Raw genomic sequence first — 23,724 nt, 5'->3', positions numbered from 1 at the left:
GAAGCGTCACCTTCTTTAATTAAAAATAAAAATACAAGAGAAGTACAGCCTGCCGTGTGGATGCTGGAGGACAGCTCTGGGCTGGGCAGGGCACGGGCTGCCCTCTGCCGTGGACTCCTCTCCACCAAGGCTGGGGCAAAGCCCTGCTCTTTGTGCTGAGCCTCTAGAACGCGCTGCAACACCCTGCCAAGCTGGACAGCCCTCGGTGAGCCCTTGCTCCGCCACGGGGGCTTGGCTCCTCTGCCCAGAGCTGTGCAAATTCAAAAGGAACAATTCCAGAGGGACCTGCACGAGCCCAGAGCTCTCCTTGCCCTCCTCTTCCTCACTCGCCACCCCCCTGCAGGTTGGGAAGCAGATGTGGTGCTAGCATGAAGAGGACAGTCCTCATGACACAGATCCAGCAGCCCAGGCCAGGACGGGCAGCAGCACCAGCAGAGAGGAGCCGAGGGAGCCTTGGGAAAGGCACAGCGGGAAGCGTATTTACAGATGGAGAATGTTTTAATTTAGCATTTCTGTCCCAAGAACAAAGCTGAGGGTTTTTCACCCAAATGCGATGGTGTCCACAGGGCGCAGGCAGCCAGCCAGCCCCTGCGGTGAGCCCCCAGGCCTCGTCACGCTCGTCGTGCCTTCTTGCTTTTCTTTTTCTCCTCTTTGACAGCAGTGTCGTGGGCTTTCCTCTTTGCAGCGAGTTTGTTCGCCTGTGGAGAAACCCCCGAGACCCACAGTCAGACCGGTCTGCAGGCACCAAGGGCTGCTCTGCCCTCGGTTCCACCAAACCCTCCAGCTGTACGTGGGGGAGATGGACCCATCTGCTGCTGCCACCCCTGCCAGGCGTGGGGCACAGAGCGGCAGCAGCTTCACTTGCTGAGCGCAAGCCACGGTCCTGAGGGAGCACGAGGAGCTCTGCCCTGCCAAGGTCGAGATCGCAGCCTGGTGATGCCGGGGAAGAGGCTTGCAGAGCCTCACCCTTGCCCACCCTCGCTCAGTGCCCTCACCGGGTACAGAGAGGAGCAGAAGGAGCAGCCCAGAGCAGGCACAGTATTGGAAGCAGAGGTTGCTCCCTCTCCCCCAAGATGGGGACAGACCCGGCTTTAGCGATCCGTAGCTGCAAGCCGATTTGGAAAGAGCTAGCACCAGGATCCAGGCAAGGGTCCTTGGCGCAGAGCAGCCTTGTGCTTGTACCTCTCGGACTTTGCGCTTCTTGCCAAACATGATCTTCTTGTAGAGGTATTTCTCCCTTTTCTTCATCATCATGATAGCCAGGCGCTTCTCCTCGCTTTGCTGCTCCTGCTCCAGGCGCTGCTTGTCCTCCAGCCGCAGCTTGCCAGCGGTCACCTTCACGGGAAGCGCCTGCGGGGAGCCGGAGAGCTCAGGACCCCAGACGCCGGGAGCCCACCACCCTTCCCCAGGGACAGACGTTTCCACGCCGTTCACCGGGGGCCACAGAAGAGCCGCAGCACCCTCCGGGACCAAGCAGCAGGTCCTGAGCGTGTATGGGAGCTGCAGCTCATGAACGTAGGTCCAGCACCCAGAAGCACGGTGGCTGCTGCAGGAGCAGCACAGCCACAGGTGTCCCAGAACAAGGACTCGGCCAGGACGCCCCGCAGCGAGCAGAGCCCCAGCAGGGGCAGAGCTCACCAGAGTTGCCTCCTCCTGGGGCTCCAGCCTGCTGCTGGGAACCATACCTTGTTGCTCTGAGTCTTCTGCTCTTCCATTTTCTTTAATTTCATCTCCTCTTCCTTTTCAGACTCATCTTCCTCCTCCTCTTCTTTGTCATTGTCATCCTCCTCTTCCTCTTCTTCATCCTCCTCCTCCTCCTCACTCTCTTCATCTACAGAGAAACCATTGTTACCAAGAGGAGAGCAGCCACTGGCCCCGGAGCAGGTACAGCCCTGCCGAGGCAGCAATGCCACTGCTCCCCTCCTCCGTCCTCGCGTCACCTGGGTTCTCGCCCCTCTGCATGGCCAGCAGCTTCAGCTTCTCGGGAGGGACGTAGTCTCCTTCCTGCTCCGTCACGAAGGGCGAGAGGTGCGGGGGCAGCAGCACGCCAGGGAAATAGTCAGCCACGGGGAGGCAGAGCTTGGCATTGACGGAGTCGAAGACCCACTGAGGCTGTAGGTAGTACCTGTGGGGCAGAGGGACACGGGGTCAGACTCCCTCCTACCACCCCAGGCTCTGGAGCCCATGGGGCTGCAAGGGAGCAGACAGAGCATGGGACGACTCTGGGATGGCCAGGGACACCCGCTAGCCCAGGTGGCCATTCTGGGGACAGGCCACCTGCCTCACCCACCTGCCAACAACCTGCTGCTCCACCCGGGGCCGGTCAACAATCTGGTGGGTGATGGAGGGATCGCTCACGTCGTAGGTGGCACCGATGCACAGGGACTTGTCCCAGGAGACCTGGCCACCAAAGCACCTGCCAGCAAAACCCACCGAGGAGTCAGGCAGGCAGGAGGGGCCCTGAGGGTCACCTCATCTGCAGGACGTCAGGCAGACTGGCCAAGAGAGGCTGGGGGAGGCCAGCGTGGGGTAGCAGGGCTGCCAAGGGACAGATTGCCTACCACGTACCGGATGATGAAGGCCAGCGGCTCTCGAGGCACCTCCCTGTTGAGGAAGAAGCGCAGCCCTTCAAACAGCTTTTTGTGCTTCTCCAGGTCCTCCTGCTCCTTCTTCCTCGCGTCCATCTGCTCCGCCGTCTCCTGCTCAGAGCAAAGCATTCGGCCTCCTCCCCACGAACAGCCCCTGCCAAGCCCGTCTCTGCAAGGAGGGCTCTTGGATGCATCCCCATCCTCCTCCCAGTCCCTCCCAGCACCACACCAGGCTCTTACCCCCTCCACTGGGAACTCATCCATCTCCACCTCGTCCTCGTGGGTCGGTGCCACCACACGGGCCAGGCTGGCGCTCAGAGCTGACAGTTTCTGCAGTGGGAAGAGACCGAGAAAGCGTCATGCCCAGCTGGTGCTTTGGGGATGGGAAAAGTAGCAGCCTCACGGAGGAAGGAGAAGGTGAGTTCTCAGAGCAAGAGGTCAGAAGATCTCCTCCCAAGACTAGACAGACATTCAGCCTCCTCCATGTACTGCCCCACCCTGCAGACCCCAGCACTGGGGCTTTGGAGGGTCCCTCGCCATGCAGGGGGGAGGCCAGTGGCCCCTGAGGCCAAGCACAGGCTCCTCCCTTGGCCAACATGAGGGGGCAAGGAGTTTGGGACCAGTCCTCTCTGCCACGCAGGGATCAGGCTCTGCTCCTCAGCCCCCACACGCCGAGTGCCCCATGCGAGGAGGGGTCTGCGGTCAGGACACCAAGGCCACGCAGGGTCCTCCCGCGGGCCGTGGTGACGGCAGCATCCCTTACTTCCAGGTAGCTCTCCGAATCCATGGCGTACTCCTTGCCCTCTGCAGGCTTCAGCTCAGTGTCAGCCTGGCCGTCGATCTGAGGAGAAACATTAAAGTGGGGAGGCAGCTCCCAAACCCAGAGCCCCCAAACATCCCCCCCCTCCACCACTCCACCACGTCCTCGCTTCCCACCACCCACACCGGGTGGTCCCACCAGGCTCAGGCCAGCACGGCACGTCCCCGGGGCAGGCAGTGGCCTCACCTTGGGGGGGTAGAGCAGGTTGAGGGACTGGTAGAGGCGAAAGTTGACAAAGCCCAGGAGGGTGGTGTAAAACTCAGTAAAGGTGGCCATCACACGGTAATCCACGTCCGTGGGGTGCTGCAGGCACACGGGAAGGATGAGGACACGAGGACAAAGGACCAGAGTCCCCTCTGCAGGGACAGGGTCCCGTCCCACCCGCACAGGGAGGAGGATCCTGCCCGCTTCACAGCAAGGTCTGAAGATCCAAGGCCACCGCCAGGCCCTGGGGAGGGAGAGCTCTCCAGGCTGCTACACGGGGCCCTGCTGCCACCCCTCCATGAAGGGACCTGCTGGGACAGATGGAGCACCCCACCCCATCATGGACGGGGACCTTGGTGGCTTGGTCCAGGGACTCTGCTCCTCCAAGTGAGATGTGCAGCCCACGGCAAAGCGGAACAAGAGCAGGGCAAGGAGCCAAAACCCGGCAGGGACCCAGCCACCCCACAACAGTCAGAACTCAAGGGAGTGAGAAGCAACGCTGGCTGGGAAGGACATGGGTTGGCCGAGGAGATGCTGCACGTACCAAAGGCCACAAAGCTGGAAAGCCTCAACTCAGCTGCGGTGCCAAGCCCTGAAAAGCCCCAGACTGAAATGAGAGGGCACTGCTGTGCCGATGAACTCTAGCATGCCAAGATCCCAGCAAGGCACAGTGCAGCCAGGCGGCTCTCCCGGCACGGTGGCACCCGCAGCTCTCCCCTTGCCCTGCCACCCGCCTGGACGGCAAAGGGATGCAGCAGAACCACCCTGGCAGAGGGCGCATCATCTGACTCATCTCTTCCCTCAGCGCCACCAGCATCATTCCTGCAGGTTAATCTTTAATTGCTGATTAAGGCACATTTTAATAATTGACAACAGGAAATAAGGAACTGGGGGGACTGGTACAGCCAGGTACAGGGGACACGGGTACAGCCATGCTGGGGGTAAAAGACGGTTGTGACCCGCATGCCTTCCCAGCCGGGCCTCGTGGTCTCCACCAGAGGCTGGGCACAGCCTCGCCCGCCTCTGCAGCGCCAGAGCCACAGGACAGTCCCTCAGCCCTTCCCCAGCCACAGGGAAGGGAGCAGCGAGGCAGTGCGGGTCCGCACAGATCCTGCCGCGCTCTTCCCAGGTACTCACATCGTGGGCGAAGGTGTAAGGGGTGATCCAGGTGACGGGCTGCCCCAGCACCTCAGCCTGGTAGTAGATGCCCTTGATGGAGAGGAAGACCTGGCAGGGAGCAGTGCGAGGGTTCAGGGGGAGAAAGGCCACGGGTGCTCCTTTGTCCCTGTCCTCGTTAACCCTTCCCCCGTCAGCAGATTCCTCACGGGAGTGTCACAGACGGCCCGGCAGGACTCGCTCCCCACCTAAAGCTGCCAGCACAGCTGGCTCTGTGCCCTTCTGGGGCACAAGTCCACCGCCACCGTCTCTGCGGCCCACCCCGGGGCAGGGAAGGTCTCGGCCCCGTCCCTCCCCGCGGCGCCCACCTTGCGCAGGGAGCGGGAGGCGATGACGTAGTTGAGGAACTCCACGGCCAGGCGCCGGCAGAGCTGGATGGTCTGGACGTGGCACTTGCCTGTCCGCGGGAAGGTAGAGAAGAGGAAGCACATGGAGAGGGCATCGTCCAGGTCTCGCAGCGCATCTATGAAGGTTGGGTACCTGTGCCCAGGCAGGCGGAGAAGGGGGAATCACACCCAGCCCCAGCGTCCACCCAAAAGCTGCTGGGGCTGGTGGAGACCTCGTGAGAGAAAGGACTGGGCACCGTGGAGCACTCATCTCCTGCATGTCCCACCACAGCTGGTGACCCACAGGGATGGGGTGTCCCTCCTGGGCACACAGGGACCTCCGAGCAGCTCCCCAGGGCTCAGGGCTCTCTGGGGAGCCAGGAAGCTCGCTGGGTGAGGGGATGGCAACACCCCTGATTACAGGGTGGGTGTAAACAGGTTTTAGGGCACCCGCGAGGACGGAGTCTTGGGGAACCCCAGCCTGGACCTACCAAAAACAAGTGTGCCTGTGGCCTGCGGTGCAGCACACAGCACTCCCCAGCCAGACAGATGAGGCCCAGACGAAAGCTGAAGGACTCAAATGCTGTGGCTCGCAAGAGATGGCACAGCCCCGCAGCTCAAGCAGCCGCCAGGCGCCCACTCCCCTCCCGAGCACAGAGCTTCTTGGGGCAGCATCTGTCTCTCAGTGCTGTTTCTCTCTCCCCTCCCCGCACCAGCGCAGCGAGGTTCCAGGCACTGCCACGATAACAGAGACCTGCCAGAGCAGGTTCCCTCCCTCCTGGGTCCTCTCTTCTCTCGTCACCAAATTCACGAACTCTCGTTGGCATGATTCACCCTCCACCAGCCCTCCCTCCAAGAAAAACACTGCTCAGGGAGAGGAGGAGAGCTCTCAGCGTCTTCCTAGAGATCCTGGAGCCATCTACACCAGCCAAGCACTCCCTGCTCGCTCATGCTTTGCCACAGCCAGCGTGCAGCACGCTACAGCCGTCTCCTCCAGCCCAGAAACACCAGTTTCCATTAAAACCCCCAGAACTGCTGTAGGAGGTGGATTCCTAAAGAGGGATGGACACGGCAAAGGCTCCACGGGTCCAGGTGGCTGCAGGGAAAGCTCCTCCCAAAAGAGGCCGGCTCTGCTGGGACTCGGCTGGCGGCTCACCTCTCCTTCACGATGTGGTCGAGCTTGTAGGTGGGCTTGTTGTCCTTCAGCCGCTCTACAGTGCTCCACTCGCTCTTCCCGTACGCCTTCCGGAGCTTCCGGACAAACACCTGCCGGGAGAGGGGGAGGCCGGGGGCTCTGCGGGAGAGGAGAAGCCCCAAGCGGCCCCTCGGGCACCACCCCAGGGGTCTGGCGCAGGATAATTACCTTATACTCCCGGAACTTGTTGACGATGGGCTCGTGAAGGAGGAATTTGATATCCTTGAGGAGGTAGAAAGTCCTGGCTGCCGTGGAGCCTTTGTTCACCTTCTTCTTGTGCTTGGGCTCGTGGGGGTAAATCCCCTTCAGGATGCAGAGGCGCCTGGTAATGGTGACAAGGGTGAGACCCGAAAGCCAAAACACCCCGGGGCCCCTTTCCCCCACCCCTTGAGGTGGGGGAAAAAAACCCCAAACTTGTCAGCCTGAAACCCCAGGATACAAAGGACACGCCGGCACCCTCCCTACGGAAAGGGCCACCCCACGCACGCGCCACGGGCTCGATCCCCTGCTGCAACCCCGGACGGGGCCCGGGGGGTCCCGGGGGGTCCCCAGGGGGGTGTCCCTGGGGGTGTCCCCACGGGGTACCTGAAGTCGGGCAGGCTCAGCTGCAGCTTCTTCCGCGCCCGGTTGCGGGTGATGTAGTTGGTGGCGGATCCCCGCTCGTACTGGGGAGAAACGGGGGAGTCAGGGGGAGCCCCGCGAACGGGAGGGGCAGCCCCGGAGCCACCGGGGGCTGGAGAGGGAGGAGGAGGAACGGGAACCGGCGGGGGGGCGGGGGGGCGGGAGGCAGAATAGGGCACGGCCAGCTGGGGAGGGGGAAGCGGGCACCGGGTGTCACGGCGTGGATGGGCACCAGCACCGGGGGGGGGCACCGGTACCGGGGGGGGGGCCACCGGTACCGGGGGAAGCAGACAGGACACGGGCACCAGAGAGGGCACCGGTACCGGGGGAGGCAGGCAGGACACAGGCACCGGAGAGAGCACCGGTACCGGGGGGGGACGGGTAGGATACGGGCACCGGGAGGGGGGGGAGCACCGGAGGGACAGGGCCACGACACGGGAGGGCACCGGGGAGCATGAACACGACCACCAGGCGGGGGGACGGGGCAAGGGGGGGAGCCGCGGTACCTTCTTCTTCTCCAGCCCCCCCATGGCCCCGCCGCCGCCGCTGCCCGCGTGTTCCCGTCGCGCCTCAGGCCCCCGGCCTGCCCCTGCCCCTGCCTGCGCCCGGGGCCTGCGCTCGCCCGAGCCGCCCCGCACCGGTCATGGGGGCAGACCGGGCAGAGCAGGCAGGGCGGGCAGGGCGGGCAGCGAAGGCGGGCAGCGAAGGCAGAGCGGGCAGGCGGCGGGACGGGGCTCGGTCAGGCGCGCCGCGGGCAGCCCGCGCGGCTTGGTTGGGGGGCCCTGAGGCGCGGGGCAGGCCGGGATATTGCGGGGCTGCGCGGGGCACGCCGGGATGTAGCGAGGCGGGGCCTGGCGGGGCCTGGCGGACCGGGGCACCGGGCGCTGGGGTGGCCCCACGGGGGCACCGGGCTGGCGGGCGGTTCCCGTGCCCCCGCCCTCAGCTGGAGGCAGCCCCTGGGGCTGGGACACCGGCCCCGCTCCTTCCCCGGGGTCCCCGGCCCCTCGGGCCGGCTGCGAGGGAGGGCGGGTGGTTCGGCCCGGCTGCCTCGGCCTCCCTCAGCCCGGGCTCCGCAGGCTCCCGGCCGTCCCGGCCCCGCTCCGTCCTCCCCGGCGGCTCCCCCGTCTCGGAGGCAGCCGGGCCCCTGTCCCAGCCCCCGGGGATCCCCGGCGCCGGCATTAGTGGGTCCCCACGGGCCTTCGGGGCGTGCGTCCCCGGGAGCTTCGTGGCCGTTAGTTCCCAGCCTGATCCCACGGGAGGGATGTGGCCAAAAGGGCCAATGGCATCCTGGCTTGCATCAGGGATAGTGTGGCCAGCAGGACCAGGGAGGTGATGGTGCCCCTGTGCTGGGCACTGGTGAGGCCGCCCCTCGAATGCTGTGCTCAGCGCTGGGCCCCGCACCCCAAGGCGGCCATGGAGGGGCTGGAGCGTGGCCAGAGCAGGGCAGCGAGGCTGGGGCAGGGGCTGGAGCACAAGGCTGGGGAGGAGCGGCTGGGGGAGCTGGGGAGGCTCAGCCTGGAGAAGAGGAGGCTGAGGGGAGCCCTCATCGCTCTCTGCAACTGCCTGAAAGGAGGCTGGAGCCGGGGGGGGTCAGTCTTTTCTCCCCAATAACAAGTGATGGGATGAGACGAAACGGCCTCAAGCTGCACCAGGGGAAGTTTAGGTTGGATATGAGGAAAAACTTCTTCGCTGAAAGGGCTGTCAGGCACTGGCACAGGCTGCCCAGGGAAGGGGTTGAGTCTCCATCCCTGGAGGTATTTAAAAGCCGGGGAGACGTGGTGCTTGAGGACATGGTTTAGTGGTGGGCTTGGCAGTGCTGGGTTAATGGTCAGACCTGATGATCTTAAAGGTCTCTTCTAACCTAAACGGTTCTGTGATTCTATGTGATTTGTCTGACCCCACGTGGGGCTGTGGATAACGCGAGCTTGGACCTGACCCGTGGTGGGTTGCTGGAGCTCCTTGTTTGCCCCCAGGTGGGACTTGGACCCCCTGCAGGTTGCAGCGGGTCCGGTGATGTGTGCTGCCCTCCCTGGGTGCTTCATCCACCCCGCGGTGCTGCTGGGTGCCGATCGGTGCCATGCACCCTCCGGCATTCCCCATCCATCCCCAGTGCCCTCTGAGCTCGGCGGCGGAGGGGACAGGTCACCTTCCTGCCTGGCATCACCGCTGGGACACCCATGGGTGCGCCCCGGCCGAGCTGTGCCTGGTGAGGGTCCCCGCCGTGTCCCGGGGGGTGGTGGAGGCTGGGAGCCCCGTCTTCAGCCCCTGCCAGCTGCAGGGGTTTTGTGGGGGGCAGGCGGGCGTCCCTATGGCCCGTCACCCCCTTCCGAGCCCGGGTGTCCCCTGACAGATGGAGACCTGAGCCCCAGCAGCGCCCCAGGACCCCCCTCCCCTCGGCTGCGGGGATGTACCTTTTGGGGTTCAGCACCCCCATACCCACCCCTCGTCTGCTGAGCTGGGCTGATTAATCCTCATGTTCCTTTTCAATAAAAATCCAGTTCCAGGCGAGCAGTGGAGTTATTGCTTTCAAAGGCTGTGAGGATGGAGGGCGCAGGATTTTGGGGGTTTTCATCCCCCCCTTTTTGGGGGGGGAGGGGCTAACTTTGAGCCGTGATTTTGACCCAAACGCCAGCAGTTTGGGTCTCGCTGCCCCAGCTGTGGTGCAGAGGGCACTGAGACCTCGGTGCTTGCGGGGTTCGTGCCAGGTCAGGGAGCCGGGATTGAAGAGCAGCCGTGAGAACCTTATCTCTGCCCCGGCACGGGCGGCCCCGCTTCCCTTTGCTTCGCCTGCAGCCAAAGTCCTTTCCCGTTTCTGCTGACTTGGCCCCGGTGTGCGGAAACAGCCTCTTGTGACACCTTCCCGTCCCCGGCAGCGTCCCGGCTCGGCTCAGCTGGGCTCTGCCTTGCCTCTGCTGGGCTGCCAGCTGTGTCGTGCCGTGCCACGGCACCCACCGCCGCGCTCTGGCATGTGGCTGCTCCTCGTCCTGCTGCAGGCTGCAGCCCTGCCTGCCCAGCTCTGCGGTGAGTACGGCAGCCGGCCGCTGTCTGCAGCCCCTGCACCCCCACATCCTGCCGGGGCACCCCGCTGGAGCCGGGGGTCTCCCTGGAGGGGGACGGCGTCTGGAGCGGGTCCCTGAGCTGGCTGCAGTGGTGGAGAGGTCCGTGAGGAGCGGGGCTGGGGGGACGGGCGCCATCCCGCACTCCGGCAGACATTGGCCCCCTGAAACCCCTCCGGTGATGAGTTTTCCAGGGCTGAGGTCTCCCCAGCGCCCGCCGGGGTTTGTCCTTGTTCCTGTGCCCCCTGCCCCAAGCCCAGAGCCAACCTGCCCCGCTCCCGCGTCTGCAGCCCCCCCACCGCAGGGGTCCCGCAGGGTCGCTGGGTACAGGGGTGCCACCCCAGCACCCTGCCAGCCCCACAGGCACAGTGGGAGGGTGGCCGTGCCCCGGCTTTGGGGTCCCCATGCTCCCACCTTGTGTCACATCTCTTATTTTGTTTCTTCTCTGTATTTTGGGGGGGAGACTTGGAGTTTTGAGACTTGAGGGAGGGACACGGAGGGCACGGGGTGCACGGCAGGGTTGGGGTGCTGCATCTCCATCGCTGCTGCGGCCCCATGCAACCAGTGCCAAGGGCGGCAGATGCCGCGGGGCCGGTGCCTGGGGTGGGCTCGGCCCCCTCCTGCCCCCCGTCACCCTCCGCTCCCTCTCCCCGGGGCGGTTGGGGGTAGAAGCCCCGGGAGAGGCGGCAGCGGTGCGGGCACTCAGCGCCCGGCTGCTGGGGCTGGCGGCGGAGCCGGCGCGGGACCCTGACCCCAGCGTCTACCTGGCCCTTCGCCTGGCCAGCGACCATGACCCGCGTGGGGAGGAGCGGTACCTGGCGCGGCTGCGGGACACAATCCAGCACCGCTACAGCCGGTAGGCCCCGAGGGGGACGCCGGGTCCCCACCACGTGCCTCTGGGTGGGGGACGTCCTCTGTCCCCCTCACCGCTCCGGCAGCCCACTGACGCCAAGTCCCCGCAGGAGCCTGCAGGCAGCCGGCTGGCCCCACGCTGCGCCCCACGGCCACCCCCAGCGGGATGCTGCGGCCACCGAGCACGGCACGTACGTGTGTGTGTGTGTCCCATGGGGACGGTCCCCTCCACTGGCAGGGTGACAGCCCCCCGCTGCGGTGCGGGGACTCGGGCCGCTGGCGAGAGCTGACGCGGCGGCTTGCAGGAGCACTGAGGTGGAGTGGCCGGAGACGGGGCGGCTGGCGCTGTACCTGCTGGGGCTGCGGGCAACTTGTCCCCCGCCGGAGCCCAGTCCCCAGCGCTCACTGGTGACGTGGTTGAAGTACTACCTGGAGGAGGACTGGGCAGGTGAGAGCATCCCCATGGGGCGACTGTGGCGAGCACCCGCTCTTGTGCCGGCAAGCCCAGCCATGGGGCTACCGGCTCACCCTGCTGACACGACACCATGTCCCCAGGCTCCCGGCGGCATGGCCACCCCCTCACCAGTTACTACCAGTATAGCCTGGGCGTGCTGGCGCTGTGCATCCACCGCAAGCGGGTGCGGGAGGAGGTGATCCGCCGGCTCCTGGTGGCCGAGCAGCACGGCAGGTTTGGGCACGCCGGTGGCAGCGCTGCAGGTAATGGTTCCCAGGGACAGGCAGGGCGGTGGTGTCCCAGGGCAGGTGTGCAGCAGCCATGGTGACACTGTGTCCCTGCAGACACGGAGGCGGTGGCGGCGCTGGCCTTCGCCTGCCTGGAGCGGGAGCGGCTGGTGGGGGCCGGGCTGGCGGCGGAGCTGCGGGCGGCCATGCGTGGGGCGAGGAGGAGGATGGTCGAGGCGCAGGGCCAGGACGGCTTCTTCGGCAACGTCTACAGCACCCCGTGGGCCATGCAGGTGGGTGTCCTGTGCGGGGGGCCTCCGGGGTGGGGTGTGGGTGCAGGCACGAGTGGGAGTCGGGGTGCAGGTGTGACTGCAGGCAGGGGCGGGGTTTTGGGTCACAGGTGTGAGCACGTGGGTGCAGGACTGGCAGTGCGCTCAGGTGTGGGTGTGGGCGCGGGCACGGCCGTGAGCGCAGGCCTGGGTGCAGGCGCGCGCTGGGTGCAAGCACGGGTGCAGGCGTGGGTGTGAGCACAGATGCAGGTGCAGGCAGAAGCAGGGGTGCGGGTGCATGCACAGGCATGGGTGCAGGTGTGGGTGCAGATGTGGGGGCAGGTGCAGCTGTAGGTACAGATGGGGGTGTGGGTGCAGCTGTAGGTGCAGACGTAGGTGCAGACGTGGGCGCGGGTGCAGGTGCGGGTGCCTGGGCAGAGGCAGCCGCCCCTGGGGCAGGGGCTGGGCAGGCAGGCGATGCTCAGCAGCAGCAGCAGCAGTGCGGTGCCCACGGCCCAGAGACCCCACTCGCCTCCCACCTCGGGCCACTGCCCTACCACCTTCCTCCCTCCCGCTCCCAGGTCTTCATCGCCACCAACACGTGCCAGACACAGCCAGCGTACGGCCGGGCCATGGCTGCGCTGCTGGAGAACCTGGATGCCTTCACCAATGCCGTGACCATGGCTCAGGTGCTGCCGGTGCTGCACGGCCGCTCTTACTTGGACATTGCCTCCATGCACTGCCGGGAGGAGCCGGGTAGGAGCCAGGCTGGCGTGGGGAGACAGGAGGGAGCTGGGATGGGGTTGGCACAGATGCTGCCATGGTGGCGGCTTGGTGTCCATCAGCGCCGTGGTGGCTTCTTGCAGACACGCTGACGCCCATCGGCCCCGAGCCGCCGCCCGAGATGCCGGGGAACAAGGTGGTGCAGCTGGTGGTGGAGTGCCACAAGCCGCGGTGTCCCCAGCGCCGGCTCTACGACCAGGCGGTGCCCGCGCCCGCTGGCGCCTCCCTCCTGGACGTGCTCAGGGCGGCCGCTGCGCAGGGACACCACAACTTCACGTACGTGGGCTCATGTGCTGGGCTGGGGGGACCCTCAGGGGTCCCTGGGTGTCACACCCTGGGTGGCCACGTGCCCTGCACCCGTGCCGTGGGCTCATCCCGGTCCCCACAGCCCGGCTCCCTCGGCAGCAGACCTGCCCCGCCGCCCTCACCCCCTCTCCCGCCCGCCAGGTTTGACACCCAGGACACCCCCCAGGGCCCCTTTCTGAGCAGGGTGCTGGGGCTGGAGGCCCGGCAGCAGAAGCGGAGCTACTGGCAGCTCCTCACCGCCCCCAACACCAGCCTGCAGATGGGTGAGTGATGGGTGGGGGTCCTGGGGGAGGCAGCGGGGGCCCCAGGCAGCCCCCACGGCTGCTCTCCCACCCGGGGCTGCTGCCCCTCTCTCTGCAGGTGTCGCCGACTACAGACCCCGCGACAGGGAGACCCTCATCCTGCGCCTGACCGAGTGGTAGAGGGCGGGGGGGGGACGATGGCAATGAAACGCCTGCCTTGGGTGCAGGACCCTCCGGCTCCTTGCCTCCTGCTTTCCCTGCGCCCCGTGTGCCAGCACCCCAAATCCACCTGGGGAGGAGGAGGCGGGGGGACACACGATGCCCTGTGTCCTACGGGCACGGTGGGGTGGGAGCACCCAGACCAGCAGCTCCTCCAGTCCCGGTCCCGCTCGGGGAAGGGGCAGGCAGCAGCTGGGAGCAGCTGGTTTTGGGGTGCCCAAAGCAGCTGGTTTTGGGGAGTCTGAGCCAGCACTGCTCATCCCCGGCAAGCTGCCAGCCTGGCTGTCCTCCTCTGTAAACCCTCTGGGGGGGACCCTCAGCCCTCCCCACTGAGCCCCCACCCACCCTGAGGGCTCAGGGACCACGGTGGCCCCAGTGCCATGTGCAGCCCGAGGGGGACCCCCTGGGTGTGTCCCAGGCGTGCGTGATCCCCCCCGGGATTTAATCCTACCCCAAAAAACACCCAGGGGGAGCCGGCAGCGAACGGCGCTGGGGGAGGCGGTGCCCGGGGTGGGGGGTGCTGCTGCAGTTTGGGGTCAGGGTGCCAATACCAAGGCGGGTGATGCTCCCAGGCCGGCGGTGAGGAGCGATGGCGCCTGCACCACCGCCCGGCGTGAGTCAGCTGGGGGCTCTGACGCAGCCCCACCGCCACTGTCGCCATGGAGGCCGCCCGTGCTCCGGCTACCACCGGCCCAGCCGCTCCGGCAGGGATGCATGGCCGCCGGTTCCCAGCAGGCCCCGCTGCACCGGGTGGCATCCCCGGGCGTGCACCCCTGCGTGCACCCCCGCATGCGCCCCCATACACCCATGCACCCCCGTACCCCCGCACCCAGGCGGCTGTGACGCGGTGGCGGCCCCGCGGGGAGGAGCCTCCCTCCCACCGCTCCCCGCCATCACCAAACTTTCCACTCGCTCCCGGCCGCCGGTGCTGCCTCCCTCGCACATGGCACCGGCACCCCGCGGCTGAGCCCTGCCACCACCCCCGGGGTGGGTGACGCCACCGCTGCCACTGGCGGGAGCCGGTGACCTGCTACCGCCACCGCCGTCACCACCGCCACCGCCGTCACCACCGCCGACTCCCAGGGCTGGCGGCTTTCGGCACGGCACGGGAGGACGGGGCAGAGCGGAGAGTGGCAGCCGGGGGGAGCGGAGCCGGTGCTCATGTGCCTGCGGTCCCGGCGGGGAGACGAAGCAGCGATGACGGCCAGCGAGGGGACCCTCCGGCCCTGGAAACCTGACCCGGGGCAGGCGGACGGGGGTCGGCCGCCCCCGGGGCCGTCGCTGCCCCTGACCCTCACCGTCCTGGCCTGGCTGGGCACTGGCACCACCATGGCTGGCCTCAACAAATGGATCTTTGCCACCCACGGCTTCCGCTACCCGCTGCTGCTGTCGTCCCTGCACATGCTGTCGGGGGTGGCCGTGGGGTACCCGCTGGGCTGGGCGCGGGGACCATCGCCGCCGGCCCCCCGGCCCCGTGCCAGGATCTACCTCCTCAGCCTCACCTTCTGCACCAGCGTGGCGTTGGGCAACCTGGGCTTGAGCTACGTGCAGCTGGACGTGGCGCAGGCGGTGGCCACCACCACGCCGCTGGTCACCCTGCTGCTGTCGGGGCTGCTGGGGGGCCGGCGGCACCACCCGCTGCAGTATGCCGCCATGGGGCCCGTCTGCGCTGGGGCCGCCTGCAGCATCGCCGGCGGGCTCCACTTCCACCAGCCCGGCTGCGGCTTCCTCCTGGCCGCCACCGTCCTCCGCGCCCTCAAGTCCATACAGCAGAGTAAGTGCCACCCGCCTGTCCCTGTCCTGCACGCCCGCCCTCCCTCCTCTGGCACGGCCCCCGGGGCACAGGGGTGCTGGTGTCACCCTAGTGCCACCCTGGTGCTGGTGCCACCTGCTGCCCATCCTGGCACTGGTGCCGCTCCATTGCCACCCCAACCCTTGTGGCACTCTGGCCCCCAGTGCCACCCCAGCCCCAGTGCCAACCCCATGCCATCCCATTCCCAGTGCCACCCACTGGCCCCCTTGGCCTCGGTGCCACCCCAGCACCCCTTTAGCCCCAGTGCCACCACAATTCCAAGGCCACCCCATTACCACCCTGGGCCTGGTATCACTCGCTGCCCACCCTGGCTCTGGTGTCACCCAGTGTCACCCCAGCCTCAGCACCACCCCCTGCCCACCCTGTCCCTGGTGCCACCCCAGTGCCACCCCCGTGCCACCCTTGCCCACCCAGCTGTGCCCGCTTGCGGCTGTGCCATGGTTCTGGCCCTGAGGCGACCCCAGTTTGTTGGGGACAAGCAAACACGCTGGTGTCCCTGTGGTGGCCCATGGGCATTGCTGGCTCCCAGTGACACTGTCCCATGTCCTGGGGCCATGCCAGGTGGCAGTGCCTTAGCCTGGCATGGGGACGCCCTGGCTGCCCCATCCCCGTGGGCTCTCCCCTCCAGTGCCGTGGGTGGCCGGGTCCCCTGTGAGTCCCCATGCTGAGCAGCATGGTCCCCACACGCTGGGTCCCACGTCCCCTGGGGACTCCGGCAGCCGTGGTGCCGCCCGGGCCGCGATGTCCTTGGCAGGCAGTGGAGAGAAGCCGGCCGGGTTGTTTTTCAGCCGGGAAGGGAGTGTTTCCTCCAGAGCCGGTGACTCAGGCGGGCACTGTGGGGGACGGGCTCTGGTGTCCGACTGCCAGGCGCACGCCCTGTGCCAGCTCCAAGGTCCCCGGGGGCACTGCCAGCGGCTGTACCAGGGGTGCTGTGGCCACCCGAGGGATGCCACTGCCCAGCACCCACCCTGGTCCCCTCGTCACCCGTGGGACATGGAGAGCGGCCCCGGGGAGGCTGGGAGCTGCTCCCGTCCCCCCGTGGACATGGCACGTGCCCCCCTGTGCACGCCTGTGCATGGCAGCCAGCCCAGCTGTGCCCGCTGTCCCCGGATGACTCGGGGGGGACATGGGGACACAGAGGGGACAGGCCACGTGCCCAGAAATGTTGCTGCTGGCTGCAAAATCAGTGAAGAAAAGAGGACGGAGGGGCGGAAGCCACGTTTGGTCCAAACTGGGGTGGGGAAACTGCCCCGTCCAGCCCTGCCCTGCAGACCCCCAAACCAGGGCACTCCCAAACTGGGGCACCCCCTGAACCAGGACACCCCCAAACCAGGGCTCCCCCAACCCTATGGAAGGGGCTGCCACCCCCACTTCCCCTTTTCTGGTGACGTTTGGGATTTCTTAACTGCTTGGGCACCGAGCGGGTGCTCGTGTCTGTGGGTCCCCCCGCGGGTGCTGGGTGTCCCCGCTGGGAGGGTCCGGGTGTCCTGCTGACTGTCCCTATCCACCCTCCCCAGGTCTGCTGCTGCAGGAGGACCGGCTGGACGCCCTCTCCCTGCTCTGCCTGACCTCCCTGCCCAGTTTCTGCCTGCTCTTTGGGGCAGCTGTGGCGCTGGAGGTGGGTCCCTCCTGGGAGGGTGTCCTGCGCTATGATGGCACCCTCTGGGCCTGTGTCCTGCTCAGCTGCCTGGGCTCCGTCCTCTACAACCTGGCCACCTTCTGCATCCTCTCCCTCACCTCCGCCCTCACCGTCCATGTCCTGGGCAACGTCACTGTGGTGGGCAACCTCCTGCTCTCCCGCCTCCTCTTCGGCAGCCACCTGAGCGGGCTCAGCTACCTGGGCATCGGGCTGATGCTGGCCGGGATGTTCATGTACCACCAGCCGGACCTCATCGCGGCACGCTGGGCGGCACGGCTGGGACGGGGCCCCCCCAGGCAGGAGTAGGGCCCCCGCCAGGGATGGGGGCAGAGGGGAAGCTGGGGGCGAGCACGGCTCTGCGGTGCACGGGCTGCGCGCACAGGGCAGGGCGTGCGGGTGTGCACGGCTCTGCGGGCGCACGGGAGGGCTGGTGTGCATGGTACTGTGCACACGGGTGTGCTGCTGTGCACGGCTGTGTGTGCACACAGACATGCTGAGGTGCGTGGTACTGTGCACACGGGTGTGCTGCTGTGCATGGAACCGTGTGCACACGTGTGCCGGTGTGCATGGCCCTGTGTGCACACGTGTGCTGGTGTGCACGGCCCTGTGTGCACATGGGTGCCAGTGTGCATGGCCCTGTGTGCACACGTGTGCCGGTGTGCACGGCTCTGTGTTTTCTGGTGTGCACATATCTGTGTGTATGTGTGCTGGTTTGCACAGCTCTGTGTGCACATGTGTGCTGGTTTGCACAGTTGTCTGTGTACACGTGTGCTGGTGTGCACAGCACTGTGTACACGGATGTGTTCGTGTGCACGGCTGTGTGCACACAGGCCTGCTGAGGTGCACGGTACTCTGCACACAGGTGTGCTGGTGTACGCGGCACTGTGTGCACATGGGTGTGCTGCCATGCGTGGTGCTGCGTGTGCACGTGTGCTGGTGTGCACGGCTCTGTGTGCACATGTCTTCTGGTGTGCACAGATCTGTGTGTACATGTGCTGGTTTGCACAGCTCTGTGTGCACACATGTGCTGGTGTGCACGGTGCTGTGCACGTGGATATGCTGGTCTGCACAAGCTCTTTGTGCACGTGTGTTGTGTGCACAGCTCTGTGCATGTGTGCGCTCCTATGCATGGCTCTGTGCATGCGTGTGTCGGTCTGCACATCTACGGATGTGCATGGCACTTTGCATATGTGTGTGCTGGTGTGTGCAGCTCTGTGCACACGACTGTCTTGGTGTGCACAGGCTCTCTGTGTGCAAGTGAGTCTGTGTGCACAGCTCTGTGCGTGTGGGCACGTCTGGGTGCGCACAGGCTCTGCAAGCGTGAGTGGGTCTCTGTGCATGGGGGCACGCGTGTTGGTGTGTGAAGGCTCTGCGTGTGCAAGCAGGCCTCATGCATGTGTGCATTGGTGTAGACTCTGCACATACGAGCGTGCCTGTGTGCATGGCTCTACGTGCACGTGGGCATGCATGTGCTGGTGTGCACAAATCCTGTGCATGCAAGTGTGTTGCTGTGTGTGTGCAGAGCCTTATGTGCAGGTGTGCACACATGTATTGGTGTGCACAGGCTCTGTGTGTGCGCCCCTGTGCACGGGAGCATGCGTGTGTTGGTGTGCACAGGCTCGTTTGTTGGTGTGCACAGGCTCTGCGTGTGCAAGCAGATCTCATGCATCTGGGCAGGGGTGTGCTGCTGTGCACAGGTACCACGTGCACAAGCGTGTCTGTGTGCAGAGCCTTATGTGCAGGTGTGCACACGTGTTGGTGTGCACAGCCTCTGTGTGCACGTGTGTGCTCATCTTCACAGATTCTGTGTGTGCAAATGTACCCATGCACGTACACAGCTCTGTGTGCATGGGGGCATGTGTGTGTGTGTGCAAGCTGACAGGGACCGGTGTGCACGCAGGCTCTGTGCAGGTGAGCAGCTATCTGTGTGTGCGTGCAGCTGCGTGCACTGGCTCTACACGCGTGTCCCTGTGTGCACACGCAGGCTGGGCACACTCAGGGACATGGCTGTGGATACACAACTCCGTGCATCTGACTGCTGTCCCACCTGGGGAAACACAGAGCAGCATGTGTGTGCATGTGTGCACACGTGTGTGCGCACGTGCGTGTGCGCCACTACTGAGCTCTGCTGGCTGGAGTAAACCCGGGGCTGTATGTACGCACGGTTCTCGTGGCCGAACAAGACGCCCGGGGATGAGGCAGGTGAGCGTCCCCTCTCCTGTCCCCAACCCCACCGTGTTGTGCCGATCCCATGGGGCTGCCAGTGGTGCTGCCATCATCATCATCGTCCCCACGGTGCCCTCCTGGCCACCACGGCTCCGGCTCTGGCCCCATCTCTCCCGGCTTGCCGTGGCTGGAGGAGGCAGGCATGGACAGGGCTGCCTGCCCCTCCCCGGGGCTCCCTTGCAGAGATGGTGAGAGCCCAGCGAAGGGGACGGGGATGGCTCAGACCCACCCGCCATCGCTCCGGGATGGTGTTGGGCTGCAGCTCGGCACACGATCACCTTGGCAAAGAGACGTCCCAGCGTGTATATGCCCTGGCGCCGACGCCGGCACACATGTGTGGGCATGCCCCGACAGGCGCACCAGCACCACCGCACATGGCATCTGTGGTGGCTGCCGCCGTGCTCAGTCTCTGTGCCGGGGCTGAAGGACCCAGTTCTGATTGCACTTGTCCCAAAATAAAGCTCTATTTTTGTTGTACTCCACCCTCGGCTCCCGGGCTGATCTCCTACCTGAAGCGCATGCCGGCATCATGGCAGGAAGGGAGGAACCACCCGGTGTAGGGATGGGAAACTGAGGCACAGAAATGCCTCAGGAAGCCCCAGCTCCCCGGGGGAAGCTGGGACCCCTGTGCCCACCGCAGCCAGCGTCTCCATGCTCCGGTGCAGAGACAGCCGCAGTTTAGCAGCCCCAGGGCTGGCGCTGGGACCCTCGCACAGGACACGGGAGGGACGCGGTGATGGGGAGAGGAGTCACCGGCTGTGCGTGTCCAGAGAAGGGCCAGTCCTGCTGGGAGCTGGCATTGGTCACCTGCAGCGCGGCTTTGCCCTGCCCCGGGGCAGCGTGACCTGGCCAGCACCCCGTGTCCTGGCGTCACCCATCCGGTCCCTCTCCAGCCCTGTGACTCACGTCACCCCGCAAGCACAACCCGCTCGCCCTGGAAACTCCCTGCTCACTCCCGCCCTTTCTCCCAAACAGCAATTTTCTTCCACTCATCAGGGTGGCGAGTTTTGACGCTGCTTCCAGAAGCGTCCCGGGAATGGCTCCTTCCCCAGCACACGGTGAAGGAAGAGCAGCTTGCCGGGCTGCCGCGGTGTGCCTGTGTGCCCACCGCCAGTACCACCTTCACCAGCGTGCCCTAGGGCCGCAGCTGGAGCAGGGCCCATCCTGCAAATGACTCAAAGGGCCCCGAATTACCAGCAAGTGGCCCCTGCTCTGGCCAAGAGCGTGGCAGCCACAAGCCTGTTTGCTTTCTGGGCTCACATTTCAGAGGCTTTTTCGTAACAGGGAGGGTTGAAAGTAGTTTTGGTTTTCTGGTTCTTTTCAAAAGGCAAGTCCCAGTGTGTCCCCAGGGACGGGGCTGGGGGAAGCTCCCCTCCCAGGTGTTCCCAGGACCTCCCACCCACCCTGTCCCCTGCCAGGGGATGGGAGGAGCAGGAGTGGCAAACCAGCCTGCCTGCGGTTTCACTGGGCTGAGGAGCCCTTCCCTGGGGAACGCCCGCCCGTCCTAGCCCCCTGACTCATTTGCTGGCACCGGGGTCCGCCTGGATCCTGCCTGCATCTGCGGCTTTGCCTTGTCTGCCCTGGTTTCAGCGCTTTGTGGTGCTGGCCCCATGCTCTGCTGCTCCAGGGAGCGCGGCCAGCTGCTGCCGGGAGTCCCTGTGAAGGCTGGTGGCTGGAGCCGGGCTGGGCACGGGGGTCCTGTGGGCAGCATTTGGGCTGGGGGCTTTGATGCTGCCCATGAAGGGCCTGGCACCAGTGGCTGGGCTGGCCTGGCATGGTGTCCATCTCTCCGGGTATTTCAGGCCGTGATCTCAGCCTGGTGGCATCCCTCTGCTCTGGCTGTGGGAAGGATTGGGTTTCCCATGGGCATGGTGGCAGCTGCCCATGTGCCGGGTCTGCCGCTGCTTCGGCTAAGCTGGACGAAGGAAAGGCATCACAGCCCTGGCTGCTTCGCAGGTTGGGGAGCAGATTGGGACACCTCTGCCCCAAGGCAGACATCTTTTTGGAGAGCAGACCCTGCGGCACCAGGCAGGACAAGCGCCAGCAGGAGCAGTGAAGGATGGAGGCAGCCCTCTCACAGGCATGTATGTCCCCAAGCCTCGGCCTCCTGGCAGGCAGCAGCTTCCCGGTCCCGGCTGGGCTCTGGTTCCCCTCCCCAGCCCTGGCTCCCTGGGTCCGGTTTCGGCGTGGTGAGGGTACTGGGGTGGATTATCGCCCTGGGCTAAGGGCCACCAATCCTCCTCCGAAGCCCCTGCAGCTCTTGTGCCCCCAAATGTGGGGGCCTTCCCTTGCCCATGCATCTCTCCACAGCCCCTGCCAAGCACCCTCTGGGTTTTCACCTCTTTTTAAACGACACCCAACCACAGGCAGGCTGGGGCACCCCCATGCTGGGGCTCATTAACCCCTGAGATGCCACTGCCTGGGGTTAACCACGTAGCAGGCACCCAGCACACGCTGCCTGATCTTCTCACACAGGCACTGCCGTTGGGTTTCTTTGCTCCCTATCCTGAAATGCACGGAGGGGACGGGAGATGCAAGGAAGGGTGACAGCTCTGAAGCCAGTGAGTGGCGGCAGCAAGGATGGGTGGCACCTCCACGTGCTTGGTCCCACCATGCTGGAGGTGCCGGCTGGCAAGGAGCTCCAGGTGAAGTGTGAAAGTCTGAGGTGGGAGAAATAAATGTGTGTCCGATGGGACAGCGTTGTTATGAGATCTGTCTGGACACTTTCTTCTGGATCTGCTGTTAAACCGCTGCTGAAATCTTCCTCTGAGGGATGGAGCGTGCTGGGGACTGAGCTGTGAGCTGCTGCCCTTGGCGGAGGAGCAGCGTGGCTCCATGCAGGGGAGGGGAGATCCAGGGTGGCTTTACTGCGCGCCGGCCGGCTGCCTGGTAGCACACAGTGGAAATATTCTGTGTTTCAGGACAGGGGATTAACTGCTGCCCTCGGGGCTGTCGGGAGGCTTACTGCATTAGCACAGAGGGACGCAGGATCTGCAGCTGGGAGGCGGCAAGGACAAACGCTTGCTAAGCCAGGGAGCCTAAGCCAGTAAATGATATCCTTCCCTCAAATGCCGGGCTGTGGTCTTAAACCTACCACACCACAGTCCTCAAACGGTGTCAGGGACCATCCTGGCTCTGGAGCTGAAATTATGGCAAAGCCTTTTTTAGGGCGGACATTAAGAAAAATGCATTCTCCCTGGCAGGACAGCCCGGCCCAAGGATAGATGACATGAGGAGCACAATGTCCAGCAGTGGCGAGCAACATCTGAGGATGCTTGAAGCAGCCCAAGCCTAGTTGGAGGCCAGGAGATGGACAGGACGACCCTTCAGACTCCCTTCCAGCCCCATGTTCTCTGCCTCAGCACCCAAAAAAACCCTCCAGAATTTGCTCGTAACCATTTTGGGGCAGGCTGGCTTTACTGGTGACTTTATTGCTCTCTCTCTCTCCGGCATGGGCTTACTGCTCTGCTCTGAGAAGGCTGTTGACTGCCTATAGCTGAGTTTCTAAAAGATGAAATCACATGAGCTTCAAGACATTTTTGAAGTAATATACTTTGTTTTTATAATATAACTTTACATCATAAAGTAGGGGTCCAAGATGTTTAAGGTGGTTATAATAGCATGCTACTTACTGTATGCATAACATAAGACCACTATATAAAAACTTAGGTGATCCACAGGCTGTTGTGAAACACAGATGGTGCCTTAGCGGCCCCCTAAGCCAGAACGAGAGCTGGGTTCAGTGGGTTTGGGTGTCAGGTGCAGGTGCCTCGCCTGGGTTCTGATGGGTGTGGAGAAAGAGGTGTTCAACAAAGAGCTGTCAGCAGCATCACCACCCCCTTCCTCCCACTTGAGAGCTGCGTTCAAACTGAGATGCTCGCCCTTGATGCCTGCAGCCATGCCCGTGCTTGGCTGTGTAGCCTGTTGAGCTGGATCTGGACTCCCACCCAACTTCCCAGCTTGGCCTTGGACCTGCCTCATCACCACGGACTTGCCAGGCAGTCAGGACTCTCAATTCAGTGAGCCTCCATCCGCCTCCAGATACGCAAAGCCCTGGTCTCCCCTCCCTTGGCGAGCGGGTGCCTGTGCCTGGGAGCCAGCCAGTGGTGCCCTCCATGGCCGGCACACCAGAGCCAGACATCTGCAGGACCTTCTAGGGCTAGTGGCACCATTGTTCTCCGTAGGGAAAGCCTGGTGTTCGACTGCAAAGCTGGAGTAGAGAGGGGTGTGGATGACTCTACAGTCACCAGCTGCACCCTTGTCTGGTCAGAGATCGAGTCCAAGAAGCACCAAGGCCCCGGGTGGACACAGCACACAGGGCTCCTCCAAGAGGTCTGCCATGTCTCTGATGCTCTCTGTGACACCCATGCACCCAACCAGCTTGTTCTGTCCCTTTCCTTTAAAGTTTCTGTTTTCCAGGAGGAACTTCTTGCTTGTCCATGAGGAGTCGGGTTGTTGCTCTGCTTCTAGAAGGTGCCTTGGGAGAAAAGCAATGCACTCAGAGGAAGGCAAGGCTCTTTGTCAGCCCCCACAGCTACCACTTGAGCTGCTCTGAGACCTCCACAGAGCTAGTTTGCCAGGCTGCTCTTTGTGGGTGTGGAGGAGCACTCCCAAAGTGCCATTGGTAGGATATACAATCATAGAGTCATTCAGGTTGGAAAAGACCCTTAAGATCATTGAGTCCAACCATTAACCCAGCACTGCCAAG

General features: G+C 64.7%; 3 protein-coding genes across 4 annotated transcripts; 2 read left to right on the top strand and 1 right to left on the bottom strand.

Annotated features, from left to right (window-relative positions):
* PES1 (pescadillo ribosomal biogenesis factor 1) lies at window positions 1-7,505 on the bottom strand. The gene is made up of 15 exons (XM_082325148.1): window positions 7,437-7,505; window positions 6,895-6,974; window positions 6,478-6,631; window positions 6,271-6,380; window positions 5,097-5,268; window positions 4,750-4,839; window positions 3,595-3,711; window positions 3,352-3,429; window positions 2,829-2,918; window positions 2,569-2,699; window positions 2,291-2,416; window positions 1,941-2,125; window positions 1,686-1,831; window positions 1,183-1,350; window positions 1-698 (listed from the first exon to the last, which is right to left on the bottom strand). Exons 1-15 carry the CDS (start codon window positions 7,458-7,460, stop codon window positions 612-614), a joined length of 1,758 nt encoding a protein of 585 aa, XP_082181274.1. The 5' UTR covers window positions 7,461-7,505; the 3' UTR covers window positions 1-611.
* Window positions 7,506-9,785: 2,280 nt separating this feature from the next.
* TCN2 (transcobalamin 2) lies at window positions 9,786-13,356 on the top strand. 2 transcript variants are annotated; one of them, XM_082324631.1, is made up of 10 exons: window positions 9,786-9,951; window positions 10,656-10,842; window positions 10,949-11,029; window positions 11,144-11,286; window positions 11,394-11,555; window positions 11,637-11,812; window positions 12,370-12,544; window positions 12,655-12,847; window positions 13,019-13,140; window positions 13,238-13,356. In XM_082324631.1, the coding sequence occupies exons 1-10, from the start codon at window positions 9,897-9,899 to the stop codon at window positions 13,297-13,299; spliced, it is 1,356 nt and encodes a 451-aa protein (XP_082180757.1). In that variant the 5' UTR covers window positions 9,786-9,896; the 3' UTR covers window positions 13,300-13,356. The 2 variants fall into 2 exon arrangements, with proteins under 2 accessions (XP_082180757.1, XP_082180756.1); XM_082324630.1 differs by lacking the exon at window positions 9,786-9,951 and having other exon boundaries at window positions 9,967-10,842.
* Window positions 13,357-14,066: 710 nt separating this feature from the next.
* Window positions 14,067-17,155, top strand: SLC35E4 (solute carrier family 35 member E4). Its single transcript, XM_082325126.1, has 2 exons — window positions 14,067-15,112; window positions 16,669-17,155. Exons 1-2 carry the CDS (start codon window positions 14,500-14,502, stop codon window positions 17,094-17,096), a joined length of 1,041 nt encoding a protein of 346 aa, XP_082181252.1. The 5' UTR covers window positions 14,067-14,499; the 3' UTR covers window positions 17,097-17,155.
* The last annotated feature ends 6,569 nt before the right edge of the window (window positions 17,156-23,724 follow it).

The sequence above is a fragment of the Platalea leucorodia genome (assembly GCF_965183815.1).
Source record: "Platalea leucorodia genome assembly, chromosome: 12".
Lineage (NCBI taxonomy): Eukaryota > Metazoa > Chordata > Aves > Pelecaniformes > Threskiornithidae > Platalea > Platalea leucorodia.
The sequence above is the reverse complement of the archived record's forward strand: the minus strand, read 5'-3'. Positions and strand labels throughout refer to the sequence as shown.